The sequence below is a fragment of the Lissotriton vulgaris genome, chromosome 6, assembly GCF_964263255.1.
Source record: "Lissotriton vulgaris chromosome 6, aLisVul1.2, whole genome shotgun sequence".
Classification (NCBI taxonomy): Eukaryota; Metazoa; Chordata; class Amphibia; order Caudata; family Salamandridae; genus Lissotriton; species Lissotriton vulgaris.
Genome location: NC_141694.1, coordinates 1732607240 through 1732624937, shown reverse-complemented (window position 1 = coordinate 1732624937; position 17698 = coordinate 1732607240). Strand labels below are relative to the sequence as shown.

At 46.3% G+C, this 17698-nt stretch overlaps 1 protein-coding gene across 4 annotated transcripts in view; it reads left to right on the top strand.

Moving 5' to 3' along the window:
* The window catches only part of WDR26 (WD repeat domain 26), a 702982-nt gene that overhangs the window by 629805 nt on the left and 55479 nt on the right, over positions 1-17698 (top strand). For all 4 annotated transcript variants that reach the window (XM_086927969.1, XM_086927971.1, XM_086927970.1 and 1 more), the window contains one exon: positions 1674-1803. In XM_086927969.1, the coding sequence (XP_086784095.1) occupies positions 1674-1803 (130 nt within the window). The remainder of the gene's footprint in view (positions 1-1673; positions 1804-17698) is intronic.

Here is a 17698-nt window from a genome sequence, read left to right as displayed (position 1 = left end):
TGCCTCACCCCCTATAGATCTCTCGTACAGAACATGTTCACATCCCATCATCCCTACAGACCAATCTGCATTTAGAAGGTGGCCCACAACCCTTTGCAGAGCATCTTCTACTGGGGCTACCCACAACACACAAACTGTCTGAACCCAGCTCAATGGACCTGACCGAAGGCTACAAGACAAAGTTTGCCTGCGGAGTAATCTTTAATGGTCAAATTCCACACTTACAGGTGACGGTGGTGGTGGCCAATATCCCTAACAACACCAGAGCTTAAAGAGCAGACGAATACGGTCTCGGGGGGGGGGGGGGGGGGGGTGTCATGTGCACTGTCCCTTTTGACTTGCTTCACTCATCACTGAAAGGGAAGTGTTTTAATTAGGGTTTGTTTTCTCTCCTGTTGCACGTTACACAAGTTAAACTAGTTAAACTGCCCTCTTAAGCAACACGTCCTGCTTTCACGCAATTTTCAGTGAAAATAACATTTGTTTTTTATATATATATAAACACTAACTGGTATGAAAGTTAAAGTTGGATCTGCTTTTCATATTCTGGGCAGCTAAAGTGCTGGTTATGACAGTCAGGAGTTTACATAAGCAGTGTACAATTTAAGGGAGCATTTATTGAGGGGTTACTGACAAAGACATGTAGGGTCGACACGATCACGCTATCCGAATGAAACTGTGCTTTTATTTCCTCTTGCAAGCACCCCAGGCTGGCAAGGGTGCTTGCAAGGGCCGTCCCACATAAGAACCTTTCTTTATAGGTCTAGACTGGTCATTAACATGAGGTATTTTAATCTGCTTTGCTGACCAGGCTTCGCATTCCCTGACATGGCTTCTGGTGTTAATCACAATTTATGCCCTGCCTGTGTTACGTGAGTCGGGAGTATGGTGTTTAACAACCCTATCGATAATTTTAAGCATGAAAATAAAGCCAGCTCGGGGGGTAGGGAGCCCTCCTCCCTTGACTCTCTGAGGCCGTGGGTCTCAGCGGAGAGGGGCGAGGGGATATAAACTTCAACCTATTTGTATTGTAAATAACAATGCCTTTTATTTATGTTGCTTTCTAAACATATAAATGAAAGGCATTGTAATTTACAATGCCAATACCAAAAAATATCCTAATTGCGAGACCTATTGCATTGCAAATGCTTGTTGCAGGTATGTAACAATTTCCTTAGTCATTTCTCTGCATTCATATTACGCCATATTTATACATGATGTAGGCAGTAAAGGGTAAGCCAGGTGTTATCTGTTCTAGATTTTTGTCAAACCTCCCTGCCTACCATCACATTGTGATTATTGTTAATCATCATATCATTCAATGATACACTTTGCTGGCACTACTGAGATTCGAAGTTTCTGATTGGTCATAAAAATAGATGAAATCTAGACTTCTATTGACTTTATCGGGAATGCAGACTCATACGTGTTATTTTTGAAGATGTTTTACAGATTAGTCTGAATTTAAATTGCATTGCAAGTGAATGTAGATGATTTCAGTTTATAAATGACTGTCGCCAAAGAACTGAGTGATACAAATAACTTCTCATGTTTCTTGTAACATATTACCTATTTAAATGTTGCATTTCATGTGAAGTCCTAAATCGAAATTTTGCTTGTGCTACAGTAGTATGGAAATAACATTTCATATTTTTTTAATCTTGTGTTCTTAGGGAGTCCACTTATGGGACTTGCAAGACCGAGTTTTAGTGAGAAAATATCAAGGTGTTACTCAAGGGTTTTACACAATTCATTCATGTTTTGGAGGCCATAATGAAGACTTCATCGCCAGTGGTAGCGAAGGTAATGTATGCTATTTGTGTTTTACAGAGTAGTCAAAACAGATGTCATTGCTGCTTTGTGCTTATGCTATATTTAAATGTTTTCAGGCAATGTGATTAGTTACGCTAGTGTAACAAAAAATAGATAACAAAACATAAAAAATCCTATTAGTTTCAAACGCATTTAGCACTGATTAAAGCAGATTTGATTATATACGCAGGGTTAGGTACATACGAGCCTTGTAATGAAAAGGTGAGTAGTTAGTTGTCAAGGAAAATATACATATTTTGCAAGAAAGGAAAGTTTTATTTTCTCCACCCATCTCTCTTGCATAAGACTGCAGTAGTATAGTTATTATCTGGCCAATACATTGGAAGAGGTGGAATCAATATTCTCTAAGAGAGGCAGGCATCTTTAGAATCTGCATGATTCTATCTCTTCGCTTCATCACCCCTGCATTCCCTTTGACTATGTCCATATGAGAGTTGCTGGGTGGGTGCAAATTAGCAATAAATGATGGTGCTTGTAATGGAGAGACTTGCCAAACTGTAACCAAACATCCTTCCCCCAACTATTGCAATATTTCTAGCAGTATGTGCAGTCTTGTCTCCCAATAAATCTACATATCTAGGTCCAACCAGATTACCTTCAAATACATTTTTTAGATCAAAGGCAAATCCACTTCTAGGTTCTTATGTTTACACACATGTGCCAGTCAGAACAGTACTCTACCGGTGGGGGGTTCCAAGGTATAGAACAGAACCATAGCCGCATTGAAAATGGTGTGAGCAAGTCTATATCCAAATATTGGCTTCCGTGAGTATCTTCCCTGGCAAGTCCTGTCACCAAGGAAGCATAAACAATGGCGTACAATTTTGTATTTTAAAGTGAGATAGTGTACAGTGAGGCAAGTGGTATTAGTGCTGGTCAGTTTCATTACCGACAAGGTATTCTCAATAAAACCCTATTAGCGTGCTAAACTCCCAAAGACACTGTTAAAATCGATGCCATTGATGTTCCTGGAATTTAATGTATCAAGCATGTGCAGGTTCCATATCGAAACTATAAGAGCACTGATGACAAACTTAATCATTTTCTGATAGAGACTTCCCCAAGCATCAGACTGGTTCTGAAAAAGCTTGAGCAGTAGCTCTGCGCACTGGTAGGTGGCGTTGTTCTGGTTGGTATAGTATGTGTTGGAAGTGCCATCACTTTCCCTATATATGCGCTCACCCAGCTCGCTGACCTCCGTTCCTTTCATTCCGCGACAACAGCGCGAAACCAAAGAGCTACTTATCCCTTTTTTTGACAAACTTTTTTCTACCTTTTGCTAAACATTTTTGAGCTTATCTTCTAGTGTGTGTAGGGCATTTTGTCCCCTGCCAAACCTTCATGGTTTAACCCTTGTGGGAATTATAATTAGCAAATGACTGACCACCACTTGGTTTGTCTCTGATGCTTGGGGTCGAATCACGACCCCATAGTCCACGTCTAGTGCAGTTGAAGCACCTGAAGGAGGTTGTGAGCAGGGAGGATGGTCCTGGCGGCACAGCAGAAACTCAGTACCGCTCCCAGTCAGATTCTCGTGGAGGCTCTCAGAGCCCTCCAGCGGACGATAGTCTTCCTGATACAAGACCTCCTTGTCGAAATCTGGTAAGTGAAAAAAGCACAAGAAGTTGAAGCGCTCTTCGACTCACCTTTTTAACATCATTCTTCTAAGCCCTGTTCTCGCACTCCACCTGGGGAGCTGTTCAGATTGACTTGCCCTTTGATGACTTCTGCCTATTTGGCAACAAGGCTGATGAGGCAGTTGAGTGCTTTCACAAGAGCAGGGCTCACTGCCAGATACCTTGACCCTTCTGTTTCGACCTGTCTGCAGCAGCAGTCCTTTTGCCCCTGCCGCGGAAGTGTAATTGGTCATTTTGGGTACCAGCCATACCCAGTCTAGCACCCCACACAGCGCTTTCGAGGATGCGGCTTCGGAGCCCCGAAAGGATGCTGTAACCAATCTGTGCATGCGGTCATATCCTCTGCCGCTCCAGCTGCTGAACCTTCCAAACCTTTCTAGTGTGCTTTCCATCCAGCAGAGTCTTCCCGTTGGCAGCAGAAATTAAGCCCCATCTGCGTCAATGGTTGGCAATCGCCAGCGCTCCTCTAACATTCACGAAAGAAATGCTGGTTGCAGCCCATCTACAGAGGTTAGGGGTTCCAGTCTTCCCCTACCTCAGTGACTGGCTGTTGAAGGCGGACTCGCCACAGGCAGTCGCCCATCTGTATTCGCTGGGGTTCACTATCAACATTCCGAAGTCGCACCTAACTCCCTCTTAGACGCTGCATTTCATCAGAGCCATTCTATACTCAGTGCAGTTCCCTGCCTATCCTCCGGAACGACTAGTCTAGGATATTCAGACTGTGATTCCGATGTTTGGGTCTCTATCCTGGGCTTCGGTGAGACTAACTGAGGCTGCTGGGTCTCATGGTCTCCTGCATTCTTCCTGTAAAGCATGCCCCCTGGTATATGTACAAAAACAATAATAGGGCAACCCAATATTCCCAAGGAACTGGGTATAATCAATAACACAACAAAAAATGTTCCTTAAGGAATCACTTCACGTTTTTTAAAATTTCAAATTTGTCACAGCAGTGAACAAAATTCCATAACACTCGAGATTATTATCAAAGAACTAAATATTTTATAGTTTTTTCTCCTTAGATACATAAAAACATATCTTATTCCATCGCATAGGTATAAATCCATATGTCCATTCATGTATGGCAACTCAAATATCCACTGCTTTCCGGTTTCTGACACTTTTTCAAAAGTATATGGACAATATTTACAAATTTGCCATATATAAATTATTCAACACATATACATAATTACAATACATTGTATATTTACACAACGATTGTAAGAGGGACGTCCCTAAAAGTATATTGTTAGAAATAGTACGAGGGAGAAATGATTTTAAGTTGTCATCGCGATTAAAAAATTGTTTTTGGACATATTGCCTGACTGCCCAGTTTAGTCTATGGAAGGTCAGGCATCAGATTAAATTTATGATGTAGAATACCAGTTTCTTGTGGTTAAATTAGTTGTTTATGATTGCCTGTGGTTTCTTTTTAGGACAAGACTGTTAAGGTTTTAGTTACCGGTGAGTATTTAGGCTTATATACAGACTCAAGTTGCGTGTGCATGTCACAACTATGTAATGTGCTGCACTATTGATGGAATTTGACTAAAGGTGTATAGGTGTTCATACACCTTTTTGCACACTTCGGAGTTGAAGGTGTTTGGCAGTTGTGTAAATATACACTGTAAATATACACTTTAGATCACTTGGTTTGGTGAGGGCAGTCGATACATATTTATGTCATCAAGGGATTGTTTATAAATATGTTGCTGATTATGTATATGTTTTATGCTAGATTCATGGTGCAACACATGTCCTGATGATGGTCTCGAAGAATAACAGTGTGTGAGACCGAAACGTCGACGCTATGACACTTTTTTATGTATAATATTACCAATCAATGTATTGTAATTATATATATGTGTTGAATAATGTATATATGGCAAATTTGTAAATATTGTCCATATACTTTTGAAAAAGTGTCAGAAACCACTGCACATGTCAAAAAACGGAAAGCGGTGGATATTTGAGTTGCCATACATGAATGGACATATGGATTTATACCTATGCGATGTGGATAAGATATGTTTTTATGTATCTTATGAGAAAAAACAATAAAATATTTGGTTCTTTGATAATCTCTTGAGTGTTATGGAATTTTGTTCACTGCTGTGACAATTTGAAATTTTAAAAAACGTTAAGTCATTCCTTAAACATTTTTTGTTGTGTCCCTGGTATATGCAGGCTTTGCAATCGGTCATGAAGTTTAAGTATTTGCAGCATCAGGGAATTCTGTCCAACCTGGTCCAGATAGCGGAGGAAACTGCAAAAGATATGCAGTAGTGGCTGACAAACCGCAATTGGATCAGCAGCAGACCCCTCTCCCTTCCCCACCCAAGATTGACTGTAGTGGCAGAGGCGTCACTCCTAGTTTGGGTTGGAGTGACCGCTCTATATAATTTTGTTGGAGTTGAGGGCGGATTCGCCTGGCATTGAAAGCCTTCCTTCAAAGAAAGGCTAGTTCAGGTGTTCACAGGCAACATTAGGACATGCGGTACTGCAAAAAACAAGGGAGGGTGGGATCATGGACCCTGTGCCAGGAGGCTGTAGACCTCTCGACATGGCTAGAACGTCAGGACATTTTCCTGGTCGCACAACACTTAGTAGGATCTCAAAAAGCCAGGGCGGAAAAACTCAGCTGTCAATGCCTTGTGGATCACTAATGGCATCTACATCCAGAGGTAGTTTAAGGTCTCTTCCAAGACTGGGTTAGATCTTTTTGCCACCACCGAGAACTGCCAATGTCAGCACTTTGGTGCACTAGAGCTTCCAAACCGGCACTTGCTTAGACTTGTTCTGTCTCTAAGGGAACTCGGGACTCCTGTATGCCTTTCTGCCAATACCACTCCTGTCCTGAGTTCTCACAAAGATCTCAGACAACCAGGCTCAAGTCATCCTAGTGGCTCCAGATTTACCACAGAGGATTTGGTACCCAGAACTCCTGAGCAATCTGGTCAGGTTGCCTCTTGGAGAGGATCTCCCATCTTAACACCAAGGCAGGGCCCTGCACCCAAACATGCAAAAGCTCCACCTTCATGCATAGAGACTGAGCTGCGACAGTTGAGTGTTTTTCGATCTCCCTCCTGAAGTTTGATCTTGGCAGCTATGCATCCCGCTGCTATAACTGCTTAGGCTGCTGTTAAAATACGTTTGTGGCTTGATGGTGTTCACTCTGTATGGACCTCTTTTTTGAGCCTCTTGTTGAGGTTTTGTTCTTTCCTTAGCCTTGCTCGGTCTTGCTCTGGGCACTGTTAAAGGTTCTTTGTCTGCCCTCTCATATCTGTTGTAGCTGCAGGATCAATACTCCCTCCTTAAGTCATCCCTTTTGACTTGTTTTCTTTTAAGGTTTGCAGCATTTTTCCTGCCTACTCCTTTTGTAATACTCGAATGGGACCTCGGTTTGGTCCTTACTTTTGTTCTGTCTTCTCACTTTGAGCCCCTGTCTAGCTTCCCTCTGCACTCCAGACTTTCAAAACCGAGTTCCTGGTGGCCATTACCTCAGGTAGGAGCGTTGGTGAGCTTCAGGCTCTGTTGGTCCAGCCTCCACACCCTAACTTCTTCCCTGGCAAGCTGGTTCTTCAGGCAAGTGCCTCTTTCCATCCAAAGGTGGTTTCCCCTTTTCAAATTGACTAGGGCATTACTCTGCCTGCCTTTTATGCTTCCTCCTCATCCGTCCAAGGAAGAGGCAAGACTCCATTGTTAGGATCCTACAAGAGTCATGTTATTTTATACTGAGGGCACCAAAGATAGACTGGGTGATCAGTTCTTCATTGGGTTCTCCAAAGCAAAGGAGGGCAAGGCTGTGCAGAAGCTAACGATCTCCAGGTGGATAGTACACGGCGCGCTGTACTGCGTGACTCGCGCCCTTCCCCCTATGCAATATTGATGCCCTGGTATTGTGCTGACCTCGAATGGTGTATGAGTGCAGACTGGAGCTCTACTGCTGGACTTGGGGCATACGAATTGAGGGGCCACCTGCATACTTTTTGTATGATGCCCGGTGGCGCTACCTCGCTAGCTATGGGGGAGATTGACTTTAAGCTCCTTCCTTTGACTATCACCTACCCAGCCGGACTTCGGGCTAACACGCCCGCGTCTCTCCTGACCTTACCTTCACCCTCCCCTTTACCCCAACCCTCCCCCCTCTCCGCTCCTACTCTTTCCAGCTTCTGTCCTCAGCCCTCACATGCCCTTGCCCTTTGTCCCCACCCTGTTTTTCTGTGAACCTCTTCCCTCGCCACTTGAGACTGATTTATTATGTCTGATGCCCGATGGAGCTACCTGGTTTAGCTATAGGGGAGATGGGCCGTGGATTCCTCCTTGGTCGTCACCTACCCAGTCGGTCTTTAGACAGACTTCCTTTCGTCTCTACGGTTGTCTCTTCCCTTATCCTCACTCTCTCTCCTCCCCTACCCCCCACTAATTTCTCTCTCCTTTCTCTCCTCCCCTAATGTATTGCTGGCTGTTTGATTTAATGTTTACTTGTTGATCTTTTTCTGGTATTGTTGAACCACATTGTTGCACTTACTTTTGTCTCTCCTGTCGTCTCCTCCTGCATCCTCCCTCTATTTATGTCTCTCCTTCCCTCCTCTCTCAATGTATTGAGACCGAACTATTTTGTCTGATGCCCGATGGAGCTACCTGGGTTAGCTATAGGGGAGATGGGCTGTGGATTCCCTCCTTGGTCATCACCTACCCAGTCGGTCTTTAGACAGACTTCCTTTCGTCTCTACGGTTGTCTCTTCCCTTATCCTCACTTTCCTTCCTCCCCTACGCCCCACTACTTTCTCTCTCCTTTCTCTCCTCCCCTAATTGTATTGCTGATTGTTTGATATAATGTTTACTTGTTGATCTTGTTCTGGTATATTGTTGAACTCTCCTTATTGTCTCTTCCCTAGCTCCTATTCTCTCTCCCCTGAATCTCTCCCCTTGCCTGCTACTCTGCCTACCCCCCTGTCCTTTGTGCCCTTTGACTAAGCACTCCTTCTCCCCTTGTTGGGGAAAGATCCAATATTTATACTCTGGAGTCTCCGCGAACCCGCTGAGTGAGTCCACTGCGCCAAGGGAGCCACACACACTTGAGGTATGGTATGGGACCCCTTGCCAAAGCACTCCCTCCCCTTTTTGGGGAAGGATCCAGTATGTAGGCCTTGGAGTCTCAGAGACCCCTCTGAGAGAGTCCACTGCGTAAAGGGAGCCTCTCGCAATAGAGATAGGGTAGGGATACCACTTCCCCTGGGATCACAGCTTACTGGACTTTGGACGTTGCCTTGACTCGACTACCGGTTGTGTCCCCGTCACCCTTCCCCCCTTCTCTCCCCATGCGGTCTCTCACCCTCCCCTCCTCTTTCCCGCCTTCATTATCTGTCTACTTCCCCTGCTCCAACCTCCCTCCCCTGAATCTCTCACCTTGCCTGCTTTACCCCTTACCTATTTGTGCTTATTGTTTATATCGACCTTACAAGTAACTGTTACAATGCTCTAAGAACTGTTTAACCTTTGTAACGATGTAACCTGTAACTGTGATCTGAAGCTCATGTAAAGCGCTCTGATACATCCGGGTCTAGCCAGCGCTATATAAAACTTTTTAAATAAAAAAATAAAATAAAAAAAATAATCTGCTACGCAACCCCCTGAGGGCTTGCATGCTTACTCCACCAGGACAAAAGCCGCCACTTCCCCATTAGTTTGTGGGGTACGTATCCTGGACAGCTGTCAAGCTTCATACATTCACGAAGCACTAGAGCTTGGACAGTCCGGTTCTTCGTGATAGGTATTTCGCTTGTTCGATCATCCAGGACATTTTGGTTTAGACCACTTCAGACTCTCCTCCGGGAGTACATTGCTTGGGTATCTATTCTAAGGGGAGGAATCTGCTGTTAGAAGTCTTCATCAAAAGAACAAATTCTTACCTTCAGTAATGCTTTCTCTGGTAGAGACTCTGTCTAAAAGCATATTCCTCACCGACACTCCCATCCTCCCCAATCTGCTAACTGGGTTCTTTCTTTAAAAAGAATCCTCTTCGATACTGCACACTGGTCAAACAGTTACATTGTTTTTTGCGTGACTGCGTTTCTGGCATGGCACTAGTCCCGAAAGAAACTGATACCAGCGTATCTGGGTAGCGCTAATATACACATCAGGCTGTCACTTCTGGTGCAGAAGACGCCACCTACTGGCACACAGATGTACTGCTCAAGATTTTTTGCATCTGCTCTGCCGCCTGAGGAATATTTTAAGGTGCGGAATTAGCAGTAGTCTCTAAAAGAAAAAGCGTTACAGACGGTAAATAACTTGTTCTGTGTAGCAAAAAATATTACAAATGTATAGGTTGTACTTTATTATGCTTTTCAATATGTCGGTCTGAAATTGTAAATTGGTTTTCTGCAAAGTTTGATTGTGTGGATCAGCTTTCTGAAGGTGACTGCCACTTGCCCTTAACTGAAACTTCACAGTTGGCATCACATTAATAGATGTTGGACGAGCACGTCCTGACTCATTTACATCTCATACATTTATAATAAATCTTATTAGCATGTGTGGCTGTGGATGCACATACTGTGCATACCTGCCATCTAGTTTTCAGATTGGACATTTGCATCTTGATTTTCTTTGAAGTCTTTTGAGTAACAAGGTATTGTGACTGCTCACTTAATGGGCAATTTGCATGGGCATCAGCTCCATTGTTAGAAGAAATCTTGTGAAAATTGTTGTCTATTTCCACACTCTCAACCTGCATCAGAGCCTCCTGATAAAGACAGCATCCCCAACTCTTTCTGCCTAGGACCCCATTGGAGTCCTAGGCTTCTTCGATCATTGATTCTGGAGAATAAAGAGGGGTGGAGCATGGTGGAATTGATGCCTTGATGCCACACTAAATATCCTTGGACCACCCTCTAGAAGGTCTGTAATCTGGTTCTCCTATGAATATACCACCTGCACCTTATGCTTAGCCTTTCGAGGCAAGAAGACCTATGTGAGTAGATGGAGGGCCTTCTGCAGCACCTCTCTGATGAATTCAGAAGATGGGGGTGGCGAATAAACCAGCACTAACATCACCATATGGTGTGCTTTTAACGAAACTTATTTCTCAACCGGTGAAGTAAATACTTCCATCACATTTAGGCGGCATTGCTGGCTCCAAGCTGGAACTGCAACAGCACCTCATCAGCTTGTCGTTTGACGGAGAGCACTTTTTTTAAGCGGTTGATAAGATGCTTGAGAAAATCAAAAGGGGACACTGACAACGGCCAAGTCTATGGGAGCCCTCCAGACCTCGGTGGCTAGGGGCTCCTTTTGGAAGTCATAGTATGGGGAGGAATTAAAATCCATCTCCCCTGCCAGGCCCCAGTTTGTACCAACGGCAGCAGCAGGCCTACCACCATCCAGGTGTTACAGTGGGTACCTTTCAGGACAGCAGTTCCAACAGAGGTAAATGCATGCCTAGGTAAGAGCCTCTGCCTCCAATAACTGATTTGCTCACCCCCTGATCATACAACCCCTGTTTGGGGAGAGACTTCAGTGGTTTCTCAATCAATGAGAGGCCATCACCTCAGACTGGTGGCTTCTGTCAATTATCTAGCGCGGGTATTGCCTGGAACTCCTTTCAGCCCCACTAAACATAACATCCCACCGTCAGCCAGGAACACCTTTGTCTACCGCCGGAGGTGGTTCAGGTGCTCCTTCTCAAAGGAGCTATAGAGCTAATGCCCCCAGAACACTGGACAGGGGTGTCTACTCCCTGTACTTCCGCATCAGGCTCCCTCAGGCCAATTCTCGACCACCAGCTTCTCAACAGATGCATTCTCTATAACATTTCCATGACCACCCTGGATGATGTCGGCCCCTTGCTGTAGCAAGGTGACCTCATAACCACACTGGACCTGATGGATGGCAGGTTTCACATACCAATTCATTCAGCTCACCAATGCTACCTCTTCTTCATGGAAAGTGGCCAGAACTACCAATTCAAAGTGTTGTCCTTTGCAGTCACCACATCGATAAGGGTCTTCACCAAATGCATAGCAGAAGCAATTGCCCACCTCTTGAGGATCCATCCTGAATGCTGTCACTGCCAAGTCATGTCCAAGTGAACAAACGGTTGCAGCATTTCAGTAGCTAATGCTGCTTTTAAATGCTTTAACAATATGGGGCCATCACAGCTGACAACATTTCTTAAACCTTACTCCCCTGCTAGAACCCTTAGATCGGCCTCATTGAGAAGCCTACCTGTTCCTAGAATCAGTAAGGTGAGATGGGGTGGCAAGAGCTTTACAGCCACAACGGCAAGCTTGTGGAATTCCTTGCCTATCTCACTGAAAAAAGAGAATAGTCTCTTTAAATTCAGAAAAAAGGCCTCAAAACCTGGCTGTTCTCGGTTTAACGGTCTTACCTCCTCTGTACTGAATGCACTGCAGGTAGCGCCTAGATACCCGAGGGTATTTGTTGCGCTCTACAAATTTCTCATCATCTTTCAGACACATCACTCTCTCAGTCAGAATGGTAATGAGCCCCATAGGGATGATGGTCTCTTGTGTAGCTGTAGTCCACCATGCTAGCCTTCACATGCCTCTGAATGAATGAATGAAATGTGATTTATAACCGCGCAACTTAGCCCAGTGGGCGTCAATCTATTACAAGATTGTCTATCAGCACAATTTTCAGAAGCAGAGGATCATTGGGAAGGTCTGCTGTTGATAAGGGCCAGCACCCATCGCGATGTACAGTGGCCGAATAGCAACAACCTGTTGCATACACTGCATTCCACAGGTGACCATTACCCTGGATGTTTCACTCTCTTGCTGGGAAGAGTGCATCTCCTAACCATGACAGTCCAGGGTATGTAGCCACCTCGTCGAGGTCTCCACCATCTGAAACTTTGCCACCCAGCTAGCCCTCAAAGCATTTCTTCAGGACATTCAAAACGATGTAGTGCAAACAGACGACATGACCACCATGTACTACCTCCACAAACATGGCGGCACCCATTCCCTGCAATTGTCAACAGTGGGGCAGTGGATTTGATATTTCTACAATTAACCAATGGATACATCTCTGAGCAGCGTACCTCCTGGGAGTGTACAGCAACTTTGTACATTTGCTCAGCAGCATACAGAAAAATGTGAAGGCGTGGGAAGTCCAAGCAGAAGTCGTAGCCCTGTTCTTCCTTCAGTGGGGCAAGAGGGCCCCAGAGATACACGAAAATGCTAAATACTCAAACGAAGCCTCCTGATTTCCACACACCACAGTCCACAGGCAATTCAGGTGGATAAACTGGTCAGTGTTCTTTTCCTACATTTTTCCTTCTCTCCCTTTTCTCCTATGCATAGTGAGGAAACTGTTGCAAACAGCCGGCCTTCCCACTGACCCCCTCCCCCCCCCCCCCCCATATTGGTAGCTCCCACCAGGGCCAAGCTGCTGCAGTTCTCAACCCTTCTAGAGATGTCATCGCCCCCCACCATGCGGCTCTCTCAGGCAGAACTACTGCAGAGTCAGACACCAGCTCCCAGGCAGATCAACCCAGCAATCTGGCTCCAAAACGTCTAGAATTTGGTATCTTAACCTACCTCAAAAATGCATGGACATCCTGAAAGAATCCTGCAGACACACCAGACAGGCCTGCTAAGCTGGTAAGTGAAAACGGTTTGTCCACTACTCCATATCCAACTGCACAGACCTCCTTAAACCAGTGATCCAAGACATTATTTGCTACTCCCTACATTTACAAAATTCATGACTAGCCTATACCTCAATATGGCTACATCTAGCCACCATCGCAGCATATATGCAGAACAGGGACCACTCCTCGCCGTTCAAAATGCCTGTCGTCAAAAGTTCATGGAAATTCTTAAATGAGTCATCCCAGACAGGGTGCCACCCGCCCAAGCATGAAATCTTAATATTGTCCTTTTGTGTCCCATGGGCCACTATACTCTTGCCCTTTACATTTCCTTCCTAACAGCTATTGTGCACCTCAGGCGCATTGGCGAATTGAAGGATCTTACACTGCAGGAGGTCCACAATGATAGGGTTAGTTTTGAGGACAATCCTAAGTTCTTACCCAAAGGTGTCTCATCTTCTCATCTCAACCAAACAATATAACTGTTGTCTTCCCCCGCCTAACTCAGTAGCTTAGAGGGCACTACGTTCATTTGACTTCAAGCATGCACTAATATACTACATCGATGGGGCCAAGTCTTTTTGAAAAACACAACAGTTTTTGTTTGCCTTAGCTGAATTTCATAAGCTTCCCCCTATATCAAAGACAGGTCTTGTCAGGTGGATTGGCCTATGCATCCAAACCTGCTACCTCAACGCCAAGAGAGCCCTACCCGTCTCCCAGGCCACACTCAACCTGTAAACAGGGCTCCATTATGTTTTTTCTTCAGAATATTGCAGGCCTAGAATAATCCACTCGCAATTGCGAGTGAGATTTTATCAGGTCGAGGTATTTTTAGCACGTACTCGACCTTGCTGGCGAGTAAACTTAACTTAAAAGAAACAGGTGTTCTGTTCGTTCAGAAAGTGAGTGAGCAATCACATTTTCTGACGGCTAAAGGACAGAGGTCAAATGTCCGTTTGACTTTTTACTAATTGTTGCTGGAAAACTGTTTAAACTTTTCTTTCACTTATTTATCACAGTTAATGGTGTTTGTCAAGTGAGCTGACAAGAACTGTGAAACAAAAAGATATAAAATGCCAGTTTTTTTCTCCAAATTCTAAACTGCGTGTAAATGAATAGTGCAAGTATTTCAAAATATAACTGGAATTATGAAATAACTTGTTGCCGTAATTCAGAAATGTGATGCAAACAAAGATTTAAATAGGAGCAAAGTACAGCCACAGGAATGTGACGCCTTATTCACGCATATTTACAACAAGGGGTGGTGAGGGACAGAGTCTCTGAATTAAGCAGAACGCTCTCACCCAGTCAAGAGATCAGGGCTAGATCCAACACCGTTTTTTAGCTCACTGCACCATCCCAGTTTCAGAACCTGGCTGTATGCAAATTAGTCTGTTCCTGTCCCAGTGCATGATGGGAACAGGGCAAACCAAACTACAAAAGCCAATTCTTACACTGGGAAGGAAACAAGCTCCCGGGGACCGGTTTCTGGCATTACAGCCGTCTTCGGCCCGGTTTGCTTGAATCCTGATGGTGCAATGAGCAAGGGTCTCTCAGACTGATTTGCATATAGCCAGGTTCTGAGCTGGGATGGGGCAGTGAGATAAATAACGGTGATGGATCAAGCCCTGATCTTTGGACTGGGTAAGAGTGGTCTGCTTAATTCAGACACTCTGTTCATCACCATCCCCCTTTTCTGAATCGTTTTTGGCCACTATAGGTGTGGCAGGGTATACTCAGACATGAGTCCCTTTCTCACTGCTCCATCAGGATTCAAGCAAGCCGGGCCGAAGACGGCTGAAATGCCAGAAACTGGTCCCCGGTAGCTTGTCTCCTTTCTGGTGAAGAATTGGCTTGGTAGTTTAGTCTGCCCTGTTCCCATGATGCACTGGGCCAGGGACAGACTGATTTGCATATAGCCAGGTTCTGAGCTGGGATGGGGCAGTGAGATAAATAACGGTGATGGATCAAGCCCTGATCTTTGGACTGGGTAAGAGTGGTCTGCTTAATTCAGATACTCTGTTCATCACCATCCCCCTTTTCTGAATCGTTTTTGGCCACTATAGGTGTGGCAGGGTATACTCAGACATGAGTCCCTTTCTCACTGCTCCATCAGGATTCAAGCAAGCCGGGCCGAAGACGGCTGAAATGCCAGAAACCGGTCCCCGGTAGCTTGTCTCCTTTCTGGTGAAGAATTGGCTTGGTAGTTTAGTCTGCCCTGTTCCCATGATGCACTGGGCCAGGGACAGACTGATTTGCATATAGCCAGGTTCTGAGCTGGGATGGGGCAGTGAGATAAATAACGGTGATGGATCAAGCCCTGATCTTTGGACTGGGTAAGAGTGGTCTGCTTAATTCAGACACTCTGTTCATCACCATCCCCCTTTTCTGAATCGCCTTATTCACGCAGACAGGCCTGCGACCTCCGGGAGAGGCAGTCCGTTGAGCCGGGCCGGGGGTCGAGTGGCCAGGGAGCTGTTGGGCCAGGCGGGCGCAATGACGAGTGATGAGATGAGTGGGGGCTCGGCCAAACAGAGCACGCTGGACAAGTATACAGGCCCAGGGGCCACCACTGCGGCGCCTGGAGGGTCTCAGGGGGCGGCGCCAGATATTCCAGACAATGCTGCGCTCATGGCTGCTATTACGCAGTCCAGAGATGTCCTGGATGCTAAAATTGGGGCGGTTGGCTCGAATGTCATGCTCCTTCGGCATGACCTGCGGAACGCAGTGGCCCATATCACGGAGACTGAAACGCGCATCTCTGGTGTGGAGGACGAGGTCGCCAGTTTGCAGCAGCGGGTGGCTGCCCTCGAGACAACCCAGCGGGGCCTTGCGACATGCGTGGAGGATTGCGGAGGGACGGGCCAGGTGCAACAACCTCCGCTTTGTGGGCTTTCAGGAGGGGTGTGGGGGGGAGGAACATGGAACAGTTCCTCACTCGGTAGCTGGAGAACTAGCTTCCCCCGGAATCCCTGTACCGTTGTTTTGTCATCAAGTGTGCTCACAGGGCTCTCGCGCAGAAGCCACCGCCTGGTGCCCGTCTGAGACTGGTTATTGTAAAGCTGCTGAACTATCATGACCAAGATGTTCTAGTCAAACAGGCCAGTGCCAAGAAACCTCTGCTCTTTGACAATGTGGGCATATTGATCTTCCCGGACTACACGAAGCTGGTTCAGCAGCGGTGACAGTCCTTTTTGGCAGCCAAGGCGCAACCTTGTAATCTGAAGCTTCCCTACGTGCTGCTGTACCCTACCCGGTTAGGGGTGGTGTATCGATCCCACGCGCATTTCTTTGACTTGCCGGAGGAGGCGTTTTAGTGGACAGATGACACAGTGCTGCTGCGTCCCACACATTACCTCAGAGGGAGTCCGACTCTTCTTCCAGTAAGGCGGCTCGTGGGTAGCCTCACACGATGCTCAAGGATCGCAAGCGCTCCAGGTCCAGCCGTCGATCACGCTCCTGCAGTACGTCCTACCAGGCCGGCTTGGCCTCCCAGCAGACTACTTTGGCCTCCTAATTGGTGGTGGAGATCACAGTCCATTGTAACTTTGACATTGCTGTTTGGATCAGAGGAGTCCATGTGAGGGCTGGCTTCTCTGTTGGACCTCCCGACGGAGTGGGGACCTGCTGATGGTGGGCTGTAACTTGGCTATCCATTGGTCGAGGTGGGCCGGGACTCCCTGTTTGGGTCCGTAGGCCGCACTCGCCACGACAGATGCTTCATTGTTCTTGAAGTATTGGGTGGGGGGATTGTTGGGTTGTTTGTTTTTATCAACAAGTCTCGCTGTGCCACAGTATTATTAGGTATCCCTGCATGCACCACTTACTTTCTCTTGCACCAGTGTCTCCCATGGAGATCTTTCATGGCCGACTCACGTGATGGCTCCCGGGTGTCCTCCGGGACTCTCAGAATTGTGAGCTGGAATGTCAGGGGGGTATTGGATGAAATTAAGCGAGGGACTGTTTTCCAGCGGGCTAAGAGGGCTCATGCCGATGTACTCCAAGAAACATATCTTATGGGTTCAAAGGCGCTCTGCCTCCAACGTTCTGGCTATGTTCACGTGTTCCATTCGGGATTTGTAAGGGTGGTCACGGGGTGGCGATTATGATCCACCGCAGGGTCCTATATACACATGTGAAGATGTTGGCAGACACCCAGGGGCGCTATCTATTCCTACAGGGCATGGTCCGAGAGGAGCCGGTGGTTCTAGGTTGTGTATATGCCCCTCCTCCGCTTTCATGGGGCCTAGTGGAGCGGCTTGTATCCTTATGGGTGGAAATACCTGACGGCCTGTCTATAGTTGGGGGCGATTGGAACGATGTGCTGGATATGACCCGGGATCACTGGAGGCCCTGGGAGGGTGTGGTTGCTAGCCAGGTCACAAAACTTTCCTCTGGGCTTGATTGGGTGGACCCCTGGCGCTGGATGCACCGGGATGTTTAGGGCTACACGTATCTCCCTGCGGTTCACAATTCCTCCTCTCGCTACGATTATTTGTTTGTCCCTCGAGTGGTAGCGGGTAGGGTGGTGGAGGCGGATATCCTTCAGAAGGAGGCTCTGTTGCTAGCAGAGGCTAATATTGCAGATCGCAATCAACGC